The sequence below is a fragment of the Heterocephalus glaber genome, unplaced genomic scaffold, assembly GCF_053883595.1.
Source record: "Heterocephalus glaber isolate CG9 unplaced genomic scaffold, H.glaber_assembly_v1.0 deba00001790, whole genome shotgun sequence".
Classification (NCBI taxonomy): Eukaryota; Metazoa; Chordata; class Mammalia; order Rodentia; family Bathyergidae; genus Heterocephalus; species Heterocephalus glaber.
This window is the reverse complement of record NW_028258473.1, coordinates 4865152-4883539: the sequence shown is the minus strand read 5'-3', so window position 1 is coordinate 4883539 and position 18388 is coordinate 4865152. Positions and strand designations below refer to the sequence as shown.

At 34.6% G+C, this 18388-nt stretch overlaps 1 protein-coding gene across 1 annotated transcript in view; it reads right to left on the bottom strand.

Annotated features, from left to right (window-relative positions):
- LOC101723723 (heat shock factor protein 3-like) overlaps window positions 1–18388 on the bottom strand; it is a 47694-nt gene that overhangs the window by 14595 nt on the left and 14711 nt on the right. The window contains exons 4-8 of the mRNA XM_087203218.1: window positions 16612–16733; window positions 8891–8966; window positions 8577–8638; window positions 3019–3103; window positions 2682–2815 (exon numbers count right to left, since the gene is read on the bottom strand). Of these exons, the coding sequence (XP_087059344.1) occupies window positions 2682–2815; window positions 3019–3103; window positions 8577–8638; window positions 8891–8966; window positions 16612–16733 (479 nt within the window). The remainder of the gene's footprint in view (window positions 1–2681; window positions 2816–3018; window positions 3104–8576; window positions 8639–8890; window positions 8967–16611; window positions 16734–18388) is intronic.

Genomic DNA, 18388 nt, shown 5'->3' with positions numbered 1-18388 from the left:
CCAAAGTCGAAATGACCATGAAAGGTAAACATTTTGAAGCAATTCAGCACTTCAAGATGGCCAAGATAGCACAACGAAAGGCATTCATGAAAGAGGACTTCCATAACTGCTTTACAAAGTGGCAAGAATGATGGGATAGATGTGCTACAAGCTGGAGGAAATATTTGAGGGGGACTATTGACAGTTTGTCTTTTACTGTAACAAATTATTTTAAATTTAAACATTCACCATAGTTTTCAATCACACTTTGTAACTAAGCTGGATGGGTTACCATGTTTTTCCATATTCTTTCTGACTTGATATTTTAGAAGACTGTCAAATATCTGTGACTCTATAGATTCCCTGAAAGTTAAAGTTTTAATTTAGCTTCTAAGGTTTAATGTGTGGATGTTTAAATATTTGTTAAAATTAAAACATTCTATGCCATAAAATCTAAGATTCACTGATGTTTCTATCACTGTTCCCTTTAGAAAAAACTTCTCTGATATACTCTGTCTTTCAAATGTGGCTATTGTCAGCGTTCCACACCTCTGTTCACGTAGGGAATATGAGGAAGAGAATAGATTTGTGCCACTCTTCTGTGGCCGCACCCAGATAGACAACTTTCTTGTTTCTGGCTTCAGGAGACAATATCTGTGCAAAAATTTAGTTCAAGGGCTGAGTCTATACATTCATACCACCTTCTCCAGAACTATGTGCTTCCTGTTGTTTTACTCACATACCTCAGTTCCAGACACAATTGACTCAATGGCTTCCTTCTCTTTACACGTGTGGGCTCTAGAGTACCCCTGGTTATATCTGCAATGACCTTCCCCTTAAACACTTGATCTCTCCTGAAATATACTGCCACCTCAGGTTCCTTTTGGATACTTCCAAAAGATAAATATCTTAATAATATTCTTAATATTCATAATATTCTTCTTGCTACATGATCTTCCACTGGAAATTTCACCTCCAACAGTCTCCTTGCCAGATATCCTTTTCTAAAACTCCTACCATCCTTCACCAGACATAATGATTTTCCACTTGGGTCTTCTTTCTACCCAAATAGATAGACATCACTAAAACTGGGATGTCTAGACCAGTAACCTTCCCCAACAGATATTCAGATATTTAGCATCCATTTATTTGTGACACACACTTAAAACTGGTATATACTGGGATAATGATGTAACTCAGTGGTAAAGTGCTTGCTTAGTATGTCCAAGGCCTGGGCTCAATCCCTAGTACACAAAAATATACATACACAAAACCCCACAAATAATGCACTTAAAATTGTCTAAAGATCCGAATAAGTAACTTTTTAAAAGAAGATATAAAGATGGCCAAAAAGTATACTAAAAATGCCCTATCTCACTAATCATTAGAGGCATGCAAATCAAAATCACAATGAGATAGCATCTCCCTCCAGTTATAATGGCTATCATCAAAAAGACAAAAAAATAATAAATGCTAGCAAGGATGCAGAGAAAAGGGGACTGCTATAAACTGTTGGTAGGAATATAAATTAGTATAGCCATTATGCAGAACATTGTGGAGATTCCTCAAACAACTAATATAGAACTACCATAAGATCCAGCAATTCCTCTGCTTGATATATATTCAAAGAAAATGAGATCATTTTACTAAAAGTACTTGTACTTTCAAGTTTATTGCAATGCTATTCACAGTAGCTGAAATCTGGAATCAATCCAGATTTCCATCAGTGGATGGACAATATATGATGTATATACAAAATACACACTGAACATTATTCAGTCCTGGCAAGAAGTGAAATCTTGCCATTTGGAGCAACATGGATGAAATTGGAATTCATTGTATTAAGCAAAATAGGCCAGACACAGAAAGACATATATCACACATTCTTGCTCACTTGTAGAAACTAAAATGTCAGTGTTGTAGAAGAATAGAGTGAAATGGTGATCATGAGAAGCTGGGAAGGGTAGGGGAAGGGGGATAGAAAGAGGTTAAATAAGAGACACCAAAACATAGTTATAAGGAGAAATTAGTTTTGGTTTTCTACAGCACTATAGGATAACTATTCATTAAAACAGTCTGTGATATATTTCAAAATGATTAGAGCAGTATGGAATTTCCAACAAATAGAAATGATTAACCATTGCTAATTGATCTCATTTGATTACTGCTGATCACATACATGTATTAAAATACCATTGTGCACCATATACAAATGTATGAATATTATGTCTCAATGAAAATGATATTCATGTATAAAAACTTTCAAATTTGTAGGCATATTTTTCCCCAAACAGGCCCTCTGTACTTGTTATTAAATTTTTTGTTGTTTTCGTGAATAGAATTTTTTTACAAGATTTTGTAACTGGTTATTGCTGAAGTGTAGCAAAAGCATTGATCATATATGTATATTAAGTAAGCTATATTTTCATACCTTATTTCTTCAAAGATTGCACTATTTTATACACAAGTCAAACTATTTTTCCAGAGTGTTTTGGGATTCATAAGGGGGTACCACAGTACCATTATGCCATTAAGAAAAAAGCTGAAATGCATAATGTACTGACAGGAAGTCAGTAGTGTTACTTTCACAATTGAAGGAAAGCATTTTTGTTTATTTAAAAACAGAATATATGCCATACTTTAGCATAACTGCAAACCATATTATATTTCCTTATCAAAACATTGCTCACAAGGTTGCTTACCCATGGTCTTCATTTGTTTGGTCCACAGATGAAACTAAGTTTTTGTATTCATCTTTCAAAGTAGGTAAATCACTGTCAAGGAGATTTTTATATTTGTCTTCAATAAGTGCATAACCATCTTTTAATATCTCCATCTAAATAGGAGGATTAGAGGAAATGATAGTTGATTATGTACCTGTGTATGCATCTACTCTTTCTCAGACCATATACAGTATGATTTTCTTTGAGAATATTTAACAATAATGTGAGAAATAATAGTAAAAGAAACTGAAAATTTAACTGACAGCAAATGCTTTTGTTGCCCACCCACAGCCATCATCTTATTTCAGAATCTTACAGCTTCTTTCTCCTTCTCCTCTGGAATATGGAAATACGGACGAGCACATTTGGAAGCTGAAACTTCAGATATGACTGGTAATGACCTGCAATGACACCCAGATTTCATTGCTGTAAATTATCCTATTGTTGCAATGATCAGCCCACTCTGTAGTAAGGAACTTCATTTGAAACACCCTTTGTCAGAATAGCCCTATTAGGCATAAATGTTTTAGGATATCACCATCAATGAGGGAAAACAAAGCAAACCAAATGATAGCTTAGTAGAATTAGTGGCAATCTAGAATATTATCATTGCATGTAAGTTTTCTTCTGTGTCTACCTAAAGACATCTCAAAAGCTTAGATTATTATTATCATTCTGTCTTTTTCAGACAGGGTCTCACTGAGTAGCTCAGGCTGGCCTCAAACTGGAGATCTTCCTGTTTCATCCTTCCAAGTGCTGAGATTACCAGTACACACCACTATGCTCAGCTTCAGTGCTTGAAATTTTTGTTTTTAGTATACACTGGGTCAGCTATAACTAAAGCAAAGAATAAAGTGGAAAACTAGGCTCCTCGGAAGGATGCCTGATTCCAGGGATGGGACAGGCAAAGCACAAATTAAATCGAGAATATCCTATTATGCCAAAAGTAAATATCAAAGTAATGAGGATATCCCTGTCAATGGACATATTCTAGTAAGGATTATAGTCTTTTGAGTAAAATAAGAATCCACAATTCCATACTTACATAAATAAATAAGGGAGAAGGAAATGTTCTTCCTTACAGTAGAATGCAAACTAAAGATGTAGAGGAATGATGTGACTAGAAAATTATTACAGACATTCCTTGTTTAACAAGCTACCTGTTTAACCACTGGACTTATGACCTGCTGCTCAGACTTACAACTCATGCTTTTTTTGGTAAAGTTCTATACATCTTGTTTGTAGAGCCTCAATGTCTTTTTTTGTTGTAGAGTACATCTTATTTATAAAGTACTATAATTTTTGCTGATTGTACTGTACAGTATAGTACTGTAATGTTATGCTCTGTTATACATTACAGTGCTACATGTAAGAGTTATGTAGATAAAAAGAAACTTATGAAGGTAGAGTTTTCTTTGACCATTTATTTGTTCTGAATACATATTGCAATATACATACTATATATAATTCCTCATTTAGAGATCAATTCATTTAACAACCTAGTTGGAGGAATGGAACTTGGTAAAAAAACAAGTAATGTCTGTATTATAACAATATCATAGTAATATGTTGCTTTTCATTAAGTTTATTGATACATTTTAGGTATACATGATGATCACATTCATCATTGGGAATTTGTACCTATACATGATATATTTTGGTTATTCTTTGTTCCCCATTCCCGTTTCCTCCCTTCTAACCCTCCACCCCTCCCTATTTACAAAAAAAAAAAAACCCTTTGTTTCTGTTTTTTCTTTCTTTTCTCATATTTTTTCTTTCCCTTCTTTCCTGCCCCCCACTTCTCCTTCCCCTTTGGACTTTTTCTTTCTATTTCACATTATCTATTGTACGTTTTGGTCCTCATTTATGCTTTCAGGAGAGAAACTATTTGGTATTTACATGTGTGTTGCATTTATTTCACTTAAGAGTATGGCCTCAATGTGCATCCATTTAGCTATAAATGTCTCTAGCTATCATAGTAATATGTTAAGAATCCTAAATCAATGCTAAAATTTATGGATAAATTTTTGAGAACAGTATTTAATAGACTCAAGTGCAGTAAGTCCTAGACTTGCAAATAAGCTCTATTCTGGGAGAATGTTCATAAGTCAGATTGGATCATAAGCTTGACAAAGTGAGTCTTGTAGACTTTGACATAAATATACAATGTAAAGCATAAAAAAAACCAACACACATACAAATTCTGTAAATAAACTTTTTACTTTTTTAGTTACGTTAAAATGGTGGTACTGTACAGTACAAGTAAAAATAAACTCTTTTTACTTTTACAGTTACCTTAAAATGGTAAGATAGAAAAGTGAGTTACTTCAGCAATTTGTTCACACCTACGAATATTTGTAATGTGTGATCCATTCATATTTGTGACATTTTGCAACTCAAATGTTTGTAAGTCAGGGATTTACTGTAACTACACACAAGATAATAATTACAAAAGGAAAACAGCAACTTAAGAGTGGTGAACTTGGGGGACACCACCTTAATTTAAGTGATCAAAGTTAGCATCAAAAATGAGGGCAAAAACTGATGTCAGGTGTCTCTGATATGAACACGGCACTACTTTTTGGTATTACTGCCAAAATAACATGATCTGGTCATACTCATCACAGTAGGCCAAACCCAAAGTACCCTCACTTTACATTCTACAAAAATTACTGACCTGTGCTTTCAAAAATGTTGAAGTCATGAAAGACAAAAATAGGCCAAGGAACTGTTCCAGGTTAAAAAAAAATTAAGATATAACAAATAAATGCAGTATATGTATGAGACAGAGAACACAGGAGATGGGAAATTGTGGCAATAAAGAACATTACTGAGAAAACTGAAAAAAAAAGTATGAACTGAAGATTAGAAAATAGTGTTAATGTTAAGTTTCCAGATTTTGATACTGTACAGCAATTTTGTAAGTAAATGTCATTGTTCTTTGGAAATACCCATTAAATACTTAGGAGTAAATGCACATCATGGCTATAACTTACTCTCCAGAGCTTCAGAAAAAAAAATTGTGTTTGTGTGTTTGTGTGTGTGTGTGTGTGTGTGTGTGTGTAGGGTGAGAGAGAAAAAGAGAGAGACAGAGACAGAAGACAAATGATAGAACAAAATGTTAAAATTAGAGAATCTGGGTAAAGGCTATATGGGAGTCTTTCGTAGTATTCTCAAAAATTTTCTGTTGATTTTATATCAAAATTAAGTTACCAAAAAGCCTGAAAAGTGGGAAGAAGGCCCACTCAAATGGGAGGCAAAGTCCTGGAGTCAGTGACTCCCACCAGAAGGGTTTTAATTTTGGCTCTTTTATATATTAACTATATAACATTAGATAATGTAGTTGAACTCAGCATGATTCGGTAACATCATCTGTGAAATGAGGACAATATTAGAGCCCATCTAATAGAATTTTTCTGAGAATTAAATGAGATAACCCATATAAGGCTTAGTACTCTGTACATGCTCAATAACATTAGTTATTAATTATGATTTATTGGTTGTAAAATGCTTAATCAAATCTGAAGAATCAAGCCAATGACACAGGAATTTGTGCTTGAGGTACAACTAGATAGTATCTTACAGAAATATTTTATAATTAGATACTCTTCTAAGGACTAAGACAAAATCCTACAATTTTAGATTGCAAAGGGCCAGCTAAGATGGAGCTGGGAACTCCTAATTACATCAGAAATTAATAGGTGAAACGGCTTCATTCTCTCTGGTCAGGCTAATCTCTTGTATAAAGAATCTCTATAGAAGTTCCATGACTCCTTAACAAGGTGGAGTTGAGTAATATCTTTCAATTTATTGCAGGAGAATCGCAGGGGAGGTATAAAAAGGGATCCAGGGGTTAAGGATATTAGCTCAGTGGCACAGCATGTGCACACCACATCCAAGGACCTGGATTCAATCCCCAGCAGCAGATAAATAAATAAATAAGTAAAAGTTTTAAAAAATGAACACTCATTTTAAAACGAAAGGATCCTGTTGCATTTGGCTCCTTAGAGGTGACTAGAAAACTAAGAATAACTGGTACTTAACACGACTACAGTACATTAGTTCTCAATGACAACCCTAGAATCCACCTTGCCTCTTTAATAAATGGTGCTGGAAAAATTGGGTTTCCACTTGCCAAAGATTAAAACTAGAACTATATCTCTCACATGCACTAAAGTCGAAATGAATTAAAAATCTAAATATTAAAACAGAAACACTAAACAGGCTGGAAGAGAGGTTAGGTAGTACTCTTGAAGACATTGGCATAGGAAAAGTTTTCATGAACAAAACCAAAGTTGAACGTGAGCTAGCACAAAGAATCAACAAGTGGCATCTCTTCTTATTAAAAAGCTTCTGGACAGCAAGAGAAGCCACCAACAGCGTGAAGAGACAACCCACAATGTAGGAAAATAATTTTACCAGTTGTTTGTCAGACAAAAGCCTATTATCTAGAATCTATAAAAAACTTTAAAAAATTGGACCTTCCAAATTTAAAGACCCAGTCCAAAAGTGGGCATCTGAAATGAACAGATACTTCTCAGACAAAGAAGTAGAAACAGCAAACAAACATGAAAAAATGTTCAACTTCACTGGTCATTTGAGAGATGCAAGTAAAAGCAATGCTAAGATTACATCTCACCCCAGAAAGAATGGGTGCTATCAAGAAATCAACCAATAACAAATGCTGATGGGGTTGTTGGGAAAAACAAACCCTTTTCCACTGGTGGTGGGAGTGTAGACTGGTGCAATACTTTGGAATTCAGTACAGAGATACCTTAAAAAACTAGGATTAGAGATCTCTTTTGACCCAGCTATTCCCTTTCTGGGTATCTTCTCAAAAGAATTAAAAGAATCATACCACTGTGATATATGTGTACCCATGTTCATAGCAGGACAGTTTTTTATAGGTAAAACTTGGAAACAGCCCAGTTGCTCATCAACTGGAGACTGGATAAAGAAAAAGTGTTTTTTAAAAAATAAAATGGATTACTACTCAGCCATAAAGAATTAGAAACTGGAAACACTTACAACTAAATGTTTGCACATTGAAGACATACTCTTAAGTGAAATAAATAGGACACACATGTGTAAGTGCTGAATAGTTTCTCTGATGTGAGAAACTAAAAGTGTAAATAAGAATCAAAATATATAACAGATAATATGAAATAGAAAGAAAAAGTGCAAAGGGGAAGGGGTAATGGGAGGGGTAGAAGAAAGGAAAGAAGGGAAAGGAATAAATATGAGAGAAGGAAAAAATTAAAAAAAGTCTTTGTAAATAGGGAGTGGTGGAGGGGTTGAAGGGAGGGCAGGGGAATGGGGAAAAAATAAGAACCAAGATATAACATGTAAAGGTACAAATTCCCAATGATGAAGGTCAGCATATTGTATACCTAAAATGTACCAATAAAATTAATGAATGAAAAAAAAAAGACACAGACAGAATCAACCTACAACCAAGAGCTGGCAACTAGGTCACATCTACCATGATCATGCCAAGTTAGGCTTTTATCACTTCTTTTTTGTGAGACAAGTTCTCACTACATAGTTCAGGATGGCTTTGAACTTGCAGCAATCCTCCTGCCTCAGCCGCTCAAGTGCTGGGATTGTAGGCATGTGACATTATGCCCAGTTTGTCATTTTAAAAAATATAAAAACAAAAGGAAAAGCAACATATACTGAGCTGATGATGTATTTGATTTTCCTTGGGAGGTATCACTTTCATCCTGATGTTGCATACACAATTCATATATACTGACTAAGTGCACTGGCTTGAAAAATAAGAATGAGCTTGGAAAAAGGAAAATTATGACACATGATTTTTAGTATAAAGTGGCTTTCTGTAACTAAGAAAATACTTGGAGTCAATCAATTTACCTTTTTCTATTTTTGTTTACTATATGATTCTCACTTATCCCACTCAAGATAAACTGAAGAATCTGAAAAACAAATCATAGAGAATGTTTAAATTAGGATATCATATTCAATAATTGGAGAAATCCATAGCTAAAGAGGAAGATTTTCAGATATCCCACTATACATGACTAAAAATCAATATATTTTTGTTTTAGCTTTTATAGGACTTTATAGTGTAATCATTTTATGTCTAAGCCAAAAATGCCATATAGTAGCTCCAATAAAAAATTTACAGAAAAAGACAAGAATCCTTTAAAAAAATACTGAACTGATACCTGAGTTAACACCTGCTGTTGCTCACCATACTTCTGTCTCAGATTTTTCATTTCAAGCCAAAGTGTTGCATATTGCCTGCAATAGAGCATAGTTTCCAAATAACCAGAACAGAAATATCTCTGTAGAATTTTTAAGCTACAATATGTGATATTGAGTTAATAATGTTCATGATGCTCTTCATGAAGATTATCTTCCTATTATCCTATCTGAATAATTCAGGCTTAAAATCTAATTCCTCTCAATCTTTGTTAATTAGTCCATTACACTGATACTCTTGTGATTCAGTTTTGTTGTTGTTGTTCTGGGGATTGAACCCATGGCCTTGCACATGCTAGACAAGAGCTGTACCACTGAGTTACACCCCCAGCCCCTATAATAGTATTTTGGAAAACACAGACTGACTTAATATGTACTCCTATAGACTTGAGAATAGGAGAATCATTGTAAACCAAGATAATCCTAATTTAAATTCCTTCTTGACAGTTACAAGAGTAGAAAAATACTTCATAGAAAGCTTGAAAAAACAGCTAAATATTGGTGAGTTAACACTAAGCTAACATATCTACATTTAGCCTGAATAATAAACAGACAAATTGTAACAGATTAAGAAACTAAAAACTTCTTACACAGAATTACTTTTTTTTTTCACCCAGGCCTCAAAATGCTCTTTATTGAAGTGACTCTGACATCCTTTTCAGAGTGTAGTGCAATCTTGGGACTGGGACACAGAATTAGTTTTAAGTGTGATCTAATATAATCCAAATTCCACAATACAAAAATATCACAAATATTTGACTAAAAGGAACTTGAGAAGGCCATCTAGTTCACTATTGACCAGTAATTTATGATCTGGTTTACCTAAAAAATCAGCGAGAACCAACTGCTGAAGCATCCTCAACCACATGACATATATGTGTGCTTTGGTTAACAATTAACAGGAGGCTGATATCCAGAATTAACATAAGAGGTTGGCTCATGGTCACTATCAATGAAAATCCTGGCTTATATTTAATATTGTTGAAAGGGAAAGAAAAATCCTTCCATTCTCCTCACCACCCCCTCTTTTCTCCTTTACTTGATGTGAAAAGTAATTTACTAAGTGAATTACAAAGAATAAAATCATAACATTAACTGGATGGCCCTCTGTATGTCTATGGAGTTTATAGGAGTGGTTATTCATGGTAAATGATGTATTTGGTTTGTTGTCTTTATTTTAGTTACCTTGGCCAAATAAAGTTTATCAGTTTTGATGATTTTTTAAGAAAAACTAAATAAATTTACTACACTCTGACACCAGCCTCTTAGGCCCACAGGCCTAGTAAAAGGTCCACCTGGAAAAGAGCTGCACTGGTGCACAAGCAACACCCAGAGGGCTGCCCAAATACCAGTGGTAAGTGTGTACAGACCCTATCCAGAAGCCTGCCGAGATACCAGGGACTGGGGTGCACAGCCCCCAGCCAAAGACACTCCCAGAAAAAAAGCTATGTAGGAGGGCAAGCTCTAGCCAGAGGCACACCTAGATACCATCCCAAGTATGCACAGGCCCCAGCCAGAACTCTGCCCAGCAACACGAGAGCACAGGGATCCAGAAGGCCACCACTCTGAACCCAGGAATTGGTGCAGTGGTGAGCAGCAGAGAAAAGGCCACTCAGTGGCTTGCTGAGAATTGAAGACCACTGAGTGAGCAAAAAGTTGCCTCAACAAAGGCACAGCAGGTTGCATCTGTTGAAATAACAAGACACATAAACAAGTCACAAAATCAGACTTCCAGATCACCTAAGACAACCTCAAAGGGCAACGAGATGGAACAATCTGATACTGAACCACAACAAAAGAACAAAACAGACAACAAAAGAGGATCTGAAAAAAATGAAATAAAAAATAATTTCTTAGATAACAACAGAGATTGTGTCCACAGTGCAAGACATGATTACTAAATCTAGAGCAAACACATACAAAAAAATAGAGGGGCTGAGGAACATGATGGAATTCTAACATAAGAAACAAATGGAATCCATCAAACAGATGTAAACAGATTTCCAGGACATTAAAAAGTCCATTGAAAGTTTAAGCAGCAGAATGAGCGAGTGTGAGGACAGAGTTTCAGATATAGATAACAGGATCGAAATTAATGACCAGGAAAAGAAAGATCTCTTAAAAATAGTAAGGGACCATAAGAAATCAATCCAGCAGCTACTAGATGATGTAAAGAAGAATAACATAAGACTGATCAGAGTCAATGAAGAAACAGGAGAGTGTGCAAATGACATAAAAAATTGTTCACAGAAGTAAAGGCAAAAACTTCCTAAGCAGGGGAAAAGAACATGACAAACAGATAAGTGAGGCATATAGGACTCCAATTAGTCATGATCAAAAAAAAAAAACTACAGTTAAGATTCCAGAAACCCAACAGAATAACAAAATCCTACAAGCAGTTAGAGAAAAGAAACAAATCACCTACAAAGGAAAGCCCATCAGAAACACAGCAGACTTCTCAATGCAAACCCTCAAGGAAAGAAGAGCTTGGAGTGATGTATTTCAAGCCTAAGGGAAAACAACCCCCAACCCAGATTGATGTACCCTGCAAAACTATGTTTCAAAACTGATGGAGAAATAAGATACTTGCATGACAAAGAGTACCCAAGGAACTTCATGAATACCAAACCAGCACTCAAAAAAATTTTAGACAATATCCTAGGAAAAGACAACAAGGATCACAAAGCTAGCAAGACCAGCAGAATGAATCCATTGGCCATGACAAGTAATTAAACACAGAGGGGGAGAATCCAACAAAAAGAAAATGTCATGACAAGGACAAGTCAATACATATGTTCTAAAAATCTATGTTAATGGTCTCAATTCACCTATCAAAAGAAATAGACTGGCAGAATTAGTCAAGAAGCAAGATCCAACAATATGCTGCATACAAGAAATACAATTAATTCAAAAAGAAACTCATAGACCGAAAGTTACAGGGTGGAAAACAATACTCCATGAGACAGGAACATGAAAAAAAGCAAGAGTAGCTATCCTATTAGCAGATTAAATGGATTTCAAACCAGCACTGATTGAGAGGCACAAAGAAGGACACTACATCCTTGTAAAGGGAAAAATACAAGAGGAAGAGATAATAATCATAAATATATATGCACCAAATACTGATATGCCCAACTATATAAAAATACTAAAAGACATGAAAAATCAAAGAAGCACTAATGCAATAGTAGTGGTGGACCTCAATACCCCACTGTCACAAATAGATAAATCAACTAGACAGAAAATAAACAATGTAATACTAGAACTCAATCAAACTTTTGAACGAATGAACTTCACAGATGTTTACCGAGTGTTCCACCCCACAAAATCAGAATACATATTCTTTTTAGCTGCACACAAGTCGTTCTCCAAAATAGACCACATACTCACTCATAGAACGGGTTTAAGTAAGTGCAAAGGAATTGAAGTTATCCCCTGTATATTATCAGACCATAGTGCGATGAAATTGGAGATCAATGCCAAAAGAAACTGCAAGAATTTCATAAACACATGGAAATTAAACAACACACTTCTGATTAACCAATGGGTCACAGAGGAAATTAAAGAAGAAATCAGAAAGTTTCTACAATTAAATGACAATGACAATACAACATATCAGAATCTATGGGACACAATGAAAGCAGTCATACGAGGGAAATTCATAGCAGTGAATACTTGTATTAGGAAAACAGAGCGAGACCAATTAAACAACCTGATGCTGAACCTCAGGCTTCTAGAAAAAGAAGAGCAGGACAAACCCAAAGATCATACAAGGGAGAAAATTATAAAGATCAGAGCAGAAATCAATGCAATGGAGACTAAGAGAATGATACAAAAAATCAATGAAGCAGAGTTGGTTGTTCAAAAGAATAAATAAAATTGACAAACCCTCAGCCAATCTTGTCAAAAAAAGGAAAGAAAAGACCCAAATCCATGGAATTAGGAATGAAAAGGGTGAAATTACAATGATCCCAGCAGAAATCCAGAGATTCATCCATACCTACTTGGAGAACCTATGTGCCAATAAGATGGAAAACACAGAAGAAATGGACAGATTCCTAGATACATATGAATTACCAAAACTGAACAAAGACCTAAAAATTCTACACAACCCAATATCAATCACAAAATTGAAATGTAACTAAAAACTTACCAAGCAAGAAAAGTTCATGCTCTGATGGGTTCACTGCTGAATTGTACAAGATATTTAGACAAGAACTATTGCCACTACTATTTAAACTCTTCAATGAAATTGAAAGGGAAGCAATACTCCCAAATTCATTCCTAGAAGCAATCATCACCTTGATCTCAAAAGGAGAGAAAGACCCAACCGAAAAAGTGAACTATAGGCCAATATCACTAGTAAGCATAGATGCAAAAATCCTTGATAAGATACTGGCAAATAGAATGCAGAAGATCATCAAGAAGATCATACACCCTGACCAAGTAGGATTCATCCCAGGGATGCAGGGGTGGTTCAACATACACAAATCAATAAATGTAATACACTATATGAACAGAGCCAAGGACAAAAACCATATGTTCATCTAAATAGATGCAGAAAAAGCATTTGACAAATTCCAAATGCATTTATGATAAAAACCCTACAAAAAATTGGAATAGATGGTGTCTACCTCAAATTGATAAAAGCCATCTATGAAAAACCAGCAGCCAATATCATACTAAATGGTCAAAAACTGAAATCCTTCACACCAAAATCAAGAACAAGACAAGGATGTCCATTATCAGCACTCCTGTTCAATATACAGTTTTGGAAACATTAGCCACGGCAATTACACAAGAGAAAGAAATAAAAGGAATAAAGATAGTAAATGAAGAAGTCAAATTGTCATTATTTGGAGATGACATGATACTCTATATAGAAGACCTCAAGAACTCCAGCAAAATTCTTATAGACTTAATAACCAAATTCAGTAGAGTCGCTGGATACAAGGTCAAAACACAAAAAATCAACAGCTTTCCTGTACACCAACAACAGACTCATGGAAAAAGGAAGTGGAGCAACAACTCCCTTCACAATAGCATCCAAAAAATGAAATACCTAGGAATCAAGCTAACAAAAGAAATCCAAGACCTATACTCTGAAAACTATAGCACTCTGAAAAAAGAGATCGAAGAGGATATCAGAAAATGGAAAGACATCCCTTGTTCCTGGTTAGGAAGAACCAAGATAGTGAAAATGGCCATATTTCCAATACTGCTATACATCACAATTGAAATTCCAAGAGCATACTTCACAGACCTGGAGAAAACAATTCAAAAATTCATTTGGAACAAGAAGAGACCTAGATTAGGAAAAACAATTCTAGGCTACAAAGACAAGGTAGGGGTTATCACAATCACCAACTTGAAACTATACTACAAAGCTACTGTGATAAAAGCATGATACTGGCAAAGAAACTCACCTGAGGACCCTTGGAACAGATTAGAAGATACAGAAACAACTCCAGACACACTCAGCCAACTTATCTTCAACAAAGGAGCCAAACACCCTCACTGGAGGAAAGATAGCCTCTTTAATAAATGGTGCTGGAAAAATTGAGTTTAAATTTGCCAAAGATTAAAATTAGAACTATATCTCTTATCATCCACTAAACTAAAATTGAAATTGATTAAAGATCTAAATATTAAAACAGAAACACTAAACCATCTGGAAGAGAGGTTAGGTAGAACTCTTGAAGACATTGGCGTAGGAAAAGATTTTATGAACAAAACCTCAGGTGCCCATGAACTAGCACAAACAATCAACAAGTAGGATCTCTTCTTAGTAAAAAGCTTCTGCACAGCAAGAGAAACCACCAGCAGTGTGAAGAGACAATTGACAATGTGGGAAAAAAATTTTCACCAGCTGTCCCTCAGACAAAGCTCTGCTATCTAGAGTCTATAAAACACTTTAAAAAAATCAGACCTCCCAAATTTAAAGACCCAATCCGAAAATGGGTGTCTGAAATGAACAGACATTTCTCAGACAGCGAAGAGGCAATAGCAAATAAACACGAAAAATGTTCAACATCACTGGTCATTTGAGAAATGCAAATGAAAACAACACTAAGATTACACCTCATGCCAGAAAGAATGGCTGCTATCATGAAATCAACCAATAACAAATGCTGGCAGGGGTGTGGGGAAAGAGGAGCCCTCCTCCACTGCTGGTGGGAGTGTAGACTGGTGCAACCACTGTGGAAATCAGCATGGAGAAACCTCAAAGAACTAGAACTGGAAATCTCATTTGACCCAACTATTCCACTGCTGGGTATCTTCCCCAAATAATTAAAAGAAGCATACCACAGTGATATATGTGCACCTATGTTCACAGCAGCACAGTTTGTAATAGCTAAAACTTGGAAACAGCCCCAAAACCCATCAACTGGTGACTGGATAAAGAAAATGTGGGTTTTTTTTTTTTTATAAACTGGAGTGCTACTCAGCCATAAAGAATGAGAAACTGGAGACATTTATAGCTAAATACATGCACATTAAAGCCATACTCTTAAGTGAAATAAATAGGACACACGTGTAAATACAGAATAGTTTCTCTGATGTGAGAAACTGAAAGTGTAAATAAGGATCAAAATGTATAATAGATGATGTGAAATAGGAAGAAAAGGTGTAAAGGGGAAGGGGAAGTAGGAGGGGTAGGGGACAAGAAAGAAGGGTATGCAATTACAGTGGGAAAATGAAAAAATGGAAAAAGTCTTTGTAAATAGAGACGGGTGGAGGGTTGAAGGGAGGGCAGGGGAATGGGGAAAAATAAGAATCAAGATATATTATGTAAAGGTACAAATCTCCAATAATGTATGTCATTATATTGTATACCTAAAATGTACCAATAAAATTAATTACAAAAATATAAATAAATTAATGCATTTTTTCACTTCATTGAACAATTTCCAGAAAACTTGAAATTTGAGTATTGATGGAGATTTGCTGGAATATAGTTATACATATTTTCTCAATAATAAATAATGAGTTATAATCTTTTCTCACAGGTATTATAGTGTGACTATTTAATGATTTAAACTTTACTTTTGAACACCACTGAGGAAAGATTCTAATGTTAGAGAAATTTTATGCTGTGTCATGCTCTCTGCGATTCCTTGTAAAGCCTTGAAAAACATGGTAAAGTATTCATATTTTAAAGTTTGTTGAAAAGGACAAAAATAAGCAAATAAACCAGGAATGTAAACCAGAGTACTTAAATACAGGAACTATATATTTAACATCTTTTTTGTGTTTCTCTCATGTCAAATTTAAGTGGATACTTGCTATAGTACTCAGACCTGCAAAGTTGTTTTCGATGCTGGTAATTTAATTTTTCTAGTTTTTTTTGTTTTTTTTTTTTTTTTTTTTTTTTGGTACCGGGGATCAAACTCAGGACTTTGCGCTTATAAGGCGGTGGTACCACTGAGCTAAATCCCCGGCCCACTGGTAATTTTAGTTTTGATTTACACAGTGGTATGTTCGTCAGCCAGAACCATATGATCTGAGGCATTGGAACATTAAGAGCACTCCAAATACTAAATTTTTTGATTCAGTGTTGTGGTTTTTCTTAAAAGAAAGCATACCAAAGTGCCATAGAAAACAAATATTCAGTTTCTCAACTCAGGGGTAATCAACTTCAAAATCTTGGAAATAGGCATTGGAAGTCTTGATTAACACTTACTTTTTCAGTTTTTCAAACTTGGCATCCATGTTATTCTGTTTGTTATTCATCTCTTGCACTTCAGTCATCATTCTGTGCATCTCATTTGAGATTTTCACATGCTGCATTTTCTCTGAGGGCACCTACAGTGGAAACAAAATATAGTTGGGGGGATTAGAAATACCATCAACTTCATCATGGGCCCTTATGAAAGAGGAAAGAGGTATGATTAATCTACAACAGTAGTCTTTTTTAAGTGTACCTCTTGTATAACAGTAAGCAAACCTTTCCACATATAATAGTTATTACATACATTATCATCTCTCTCACTAAGTTGAAAGCTTAGGAACTACAGACTCTACATCCCTCAAGTTGAAACTTGAGAATTGTAGATAGAGACTTTCAACTTGTTTTTTTACCTGCTATAAAGGTATCTGAAAAAAGAGCTGATATGTCAAATATCCCCCATGTAATTTACTGAGCAGGAGAGATGGTTAGATATTTAGACAAACAAAATGATTATCTATAAAAAGTAGTATGTAATAAATGCTAAATGAGCAGCACAGATGATATACAGTATTTTATTAGCATTCAGGAGAGGGTGAAATTACATTTGGAATAAATTCAATGCCTGTTTTGAGTCTGTGATAATGAAGATATTGCCTGTCATTTGTTTACCCCATAACTTGATCATCTCCTCTATGAATGGTATGTATCATTTCCCAAATATTCACTAAACCTATGGACTAAAAAGCTAACAAGTCAACACAATAGCAGAAAAAACATTTGAGGGATTTGTTTACTTCTATAAGAAAACAAAAATATGGTATTTCTTCTAATGTATCAATAATGTCAGTTGTACTAATTAATGGTATATGAGAACCACTGTTTCCCATGTAAAAGCTATAAACTACTATTAAATATAAGTAAGTTTATATGTATGAATATTTTTATAATGGGATTGGATTCTGATTTAACTTAATTTATCTTTGTCTGTTATTCTGCTACCTCATATAATGTAGGAGGTTAATGTAAGGTTGCTACAAGTAAAATGAAGTTATGTTGCTTTAAGATTACGAAAATAGTATTCTGTGAACCAAGTTTGGCCTATTCTAGTGGTTCTTTGGTCTTAGAATCCCTTTACACCCTTAACATTTTTTGAAATCCTCAGAACATTTTGTTAATATGGGTTATTTCAATAAACATACAATATTATAATTAAAAATTGATATAATATAAAATATTCACTAATTTCTCTAAACCTTACAATATTAACATTAACAGACTGTGAACATTAGATTGATGATACAATAAGATGTCATGTATTCTTGGGAGTATTCCACTGTACTCATGAGAGAATAAAGAATGACAAAAGCAAACAATGTCCCGATACTATTAGAAAAATACTTTTTTACTTCATAGTTCTCCCAAAAGTGTATTAAGACCTCTATGGGTTTGCAAATCATGCATTAAGAACCACTAGTCTAAACAACATTCAAAAGCATGCTTTTGTTCCTAAACACCCAGTACATAGATGCCATTTGTACATGAGGTTCATAAAAATATCAACATGCATAGATATCTCATGAATGAAAATCTGGGTTACTATTTATATGTCTTGATCTATAAGTACCTCTGGATGTAAGCAGATAGGCTCAGCAGTTATTTTGCTTATTAAGACAAATATAAAAAATAAAATTATTACTTTGCAACTTATCTTGGTCTCCTCTGACTAGTTCCTAAAACATTATATTTTCATCTGCATGGTAAAAATACACAAAGGCAATAAAATATGCCC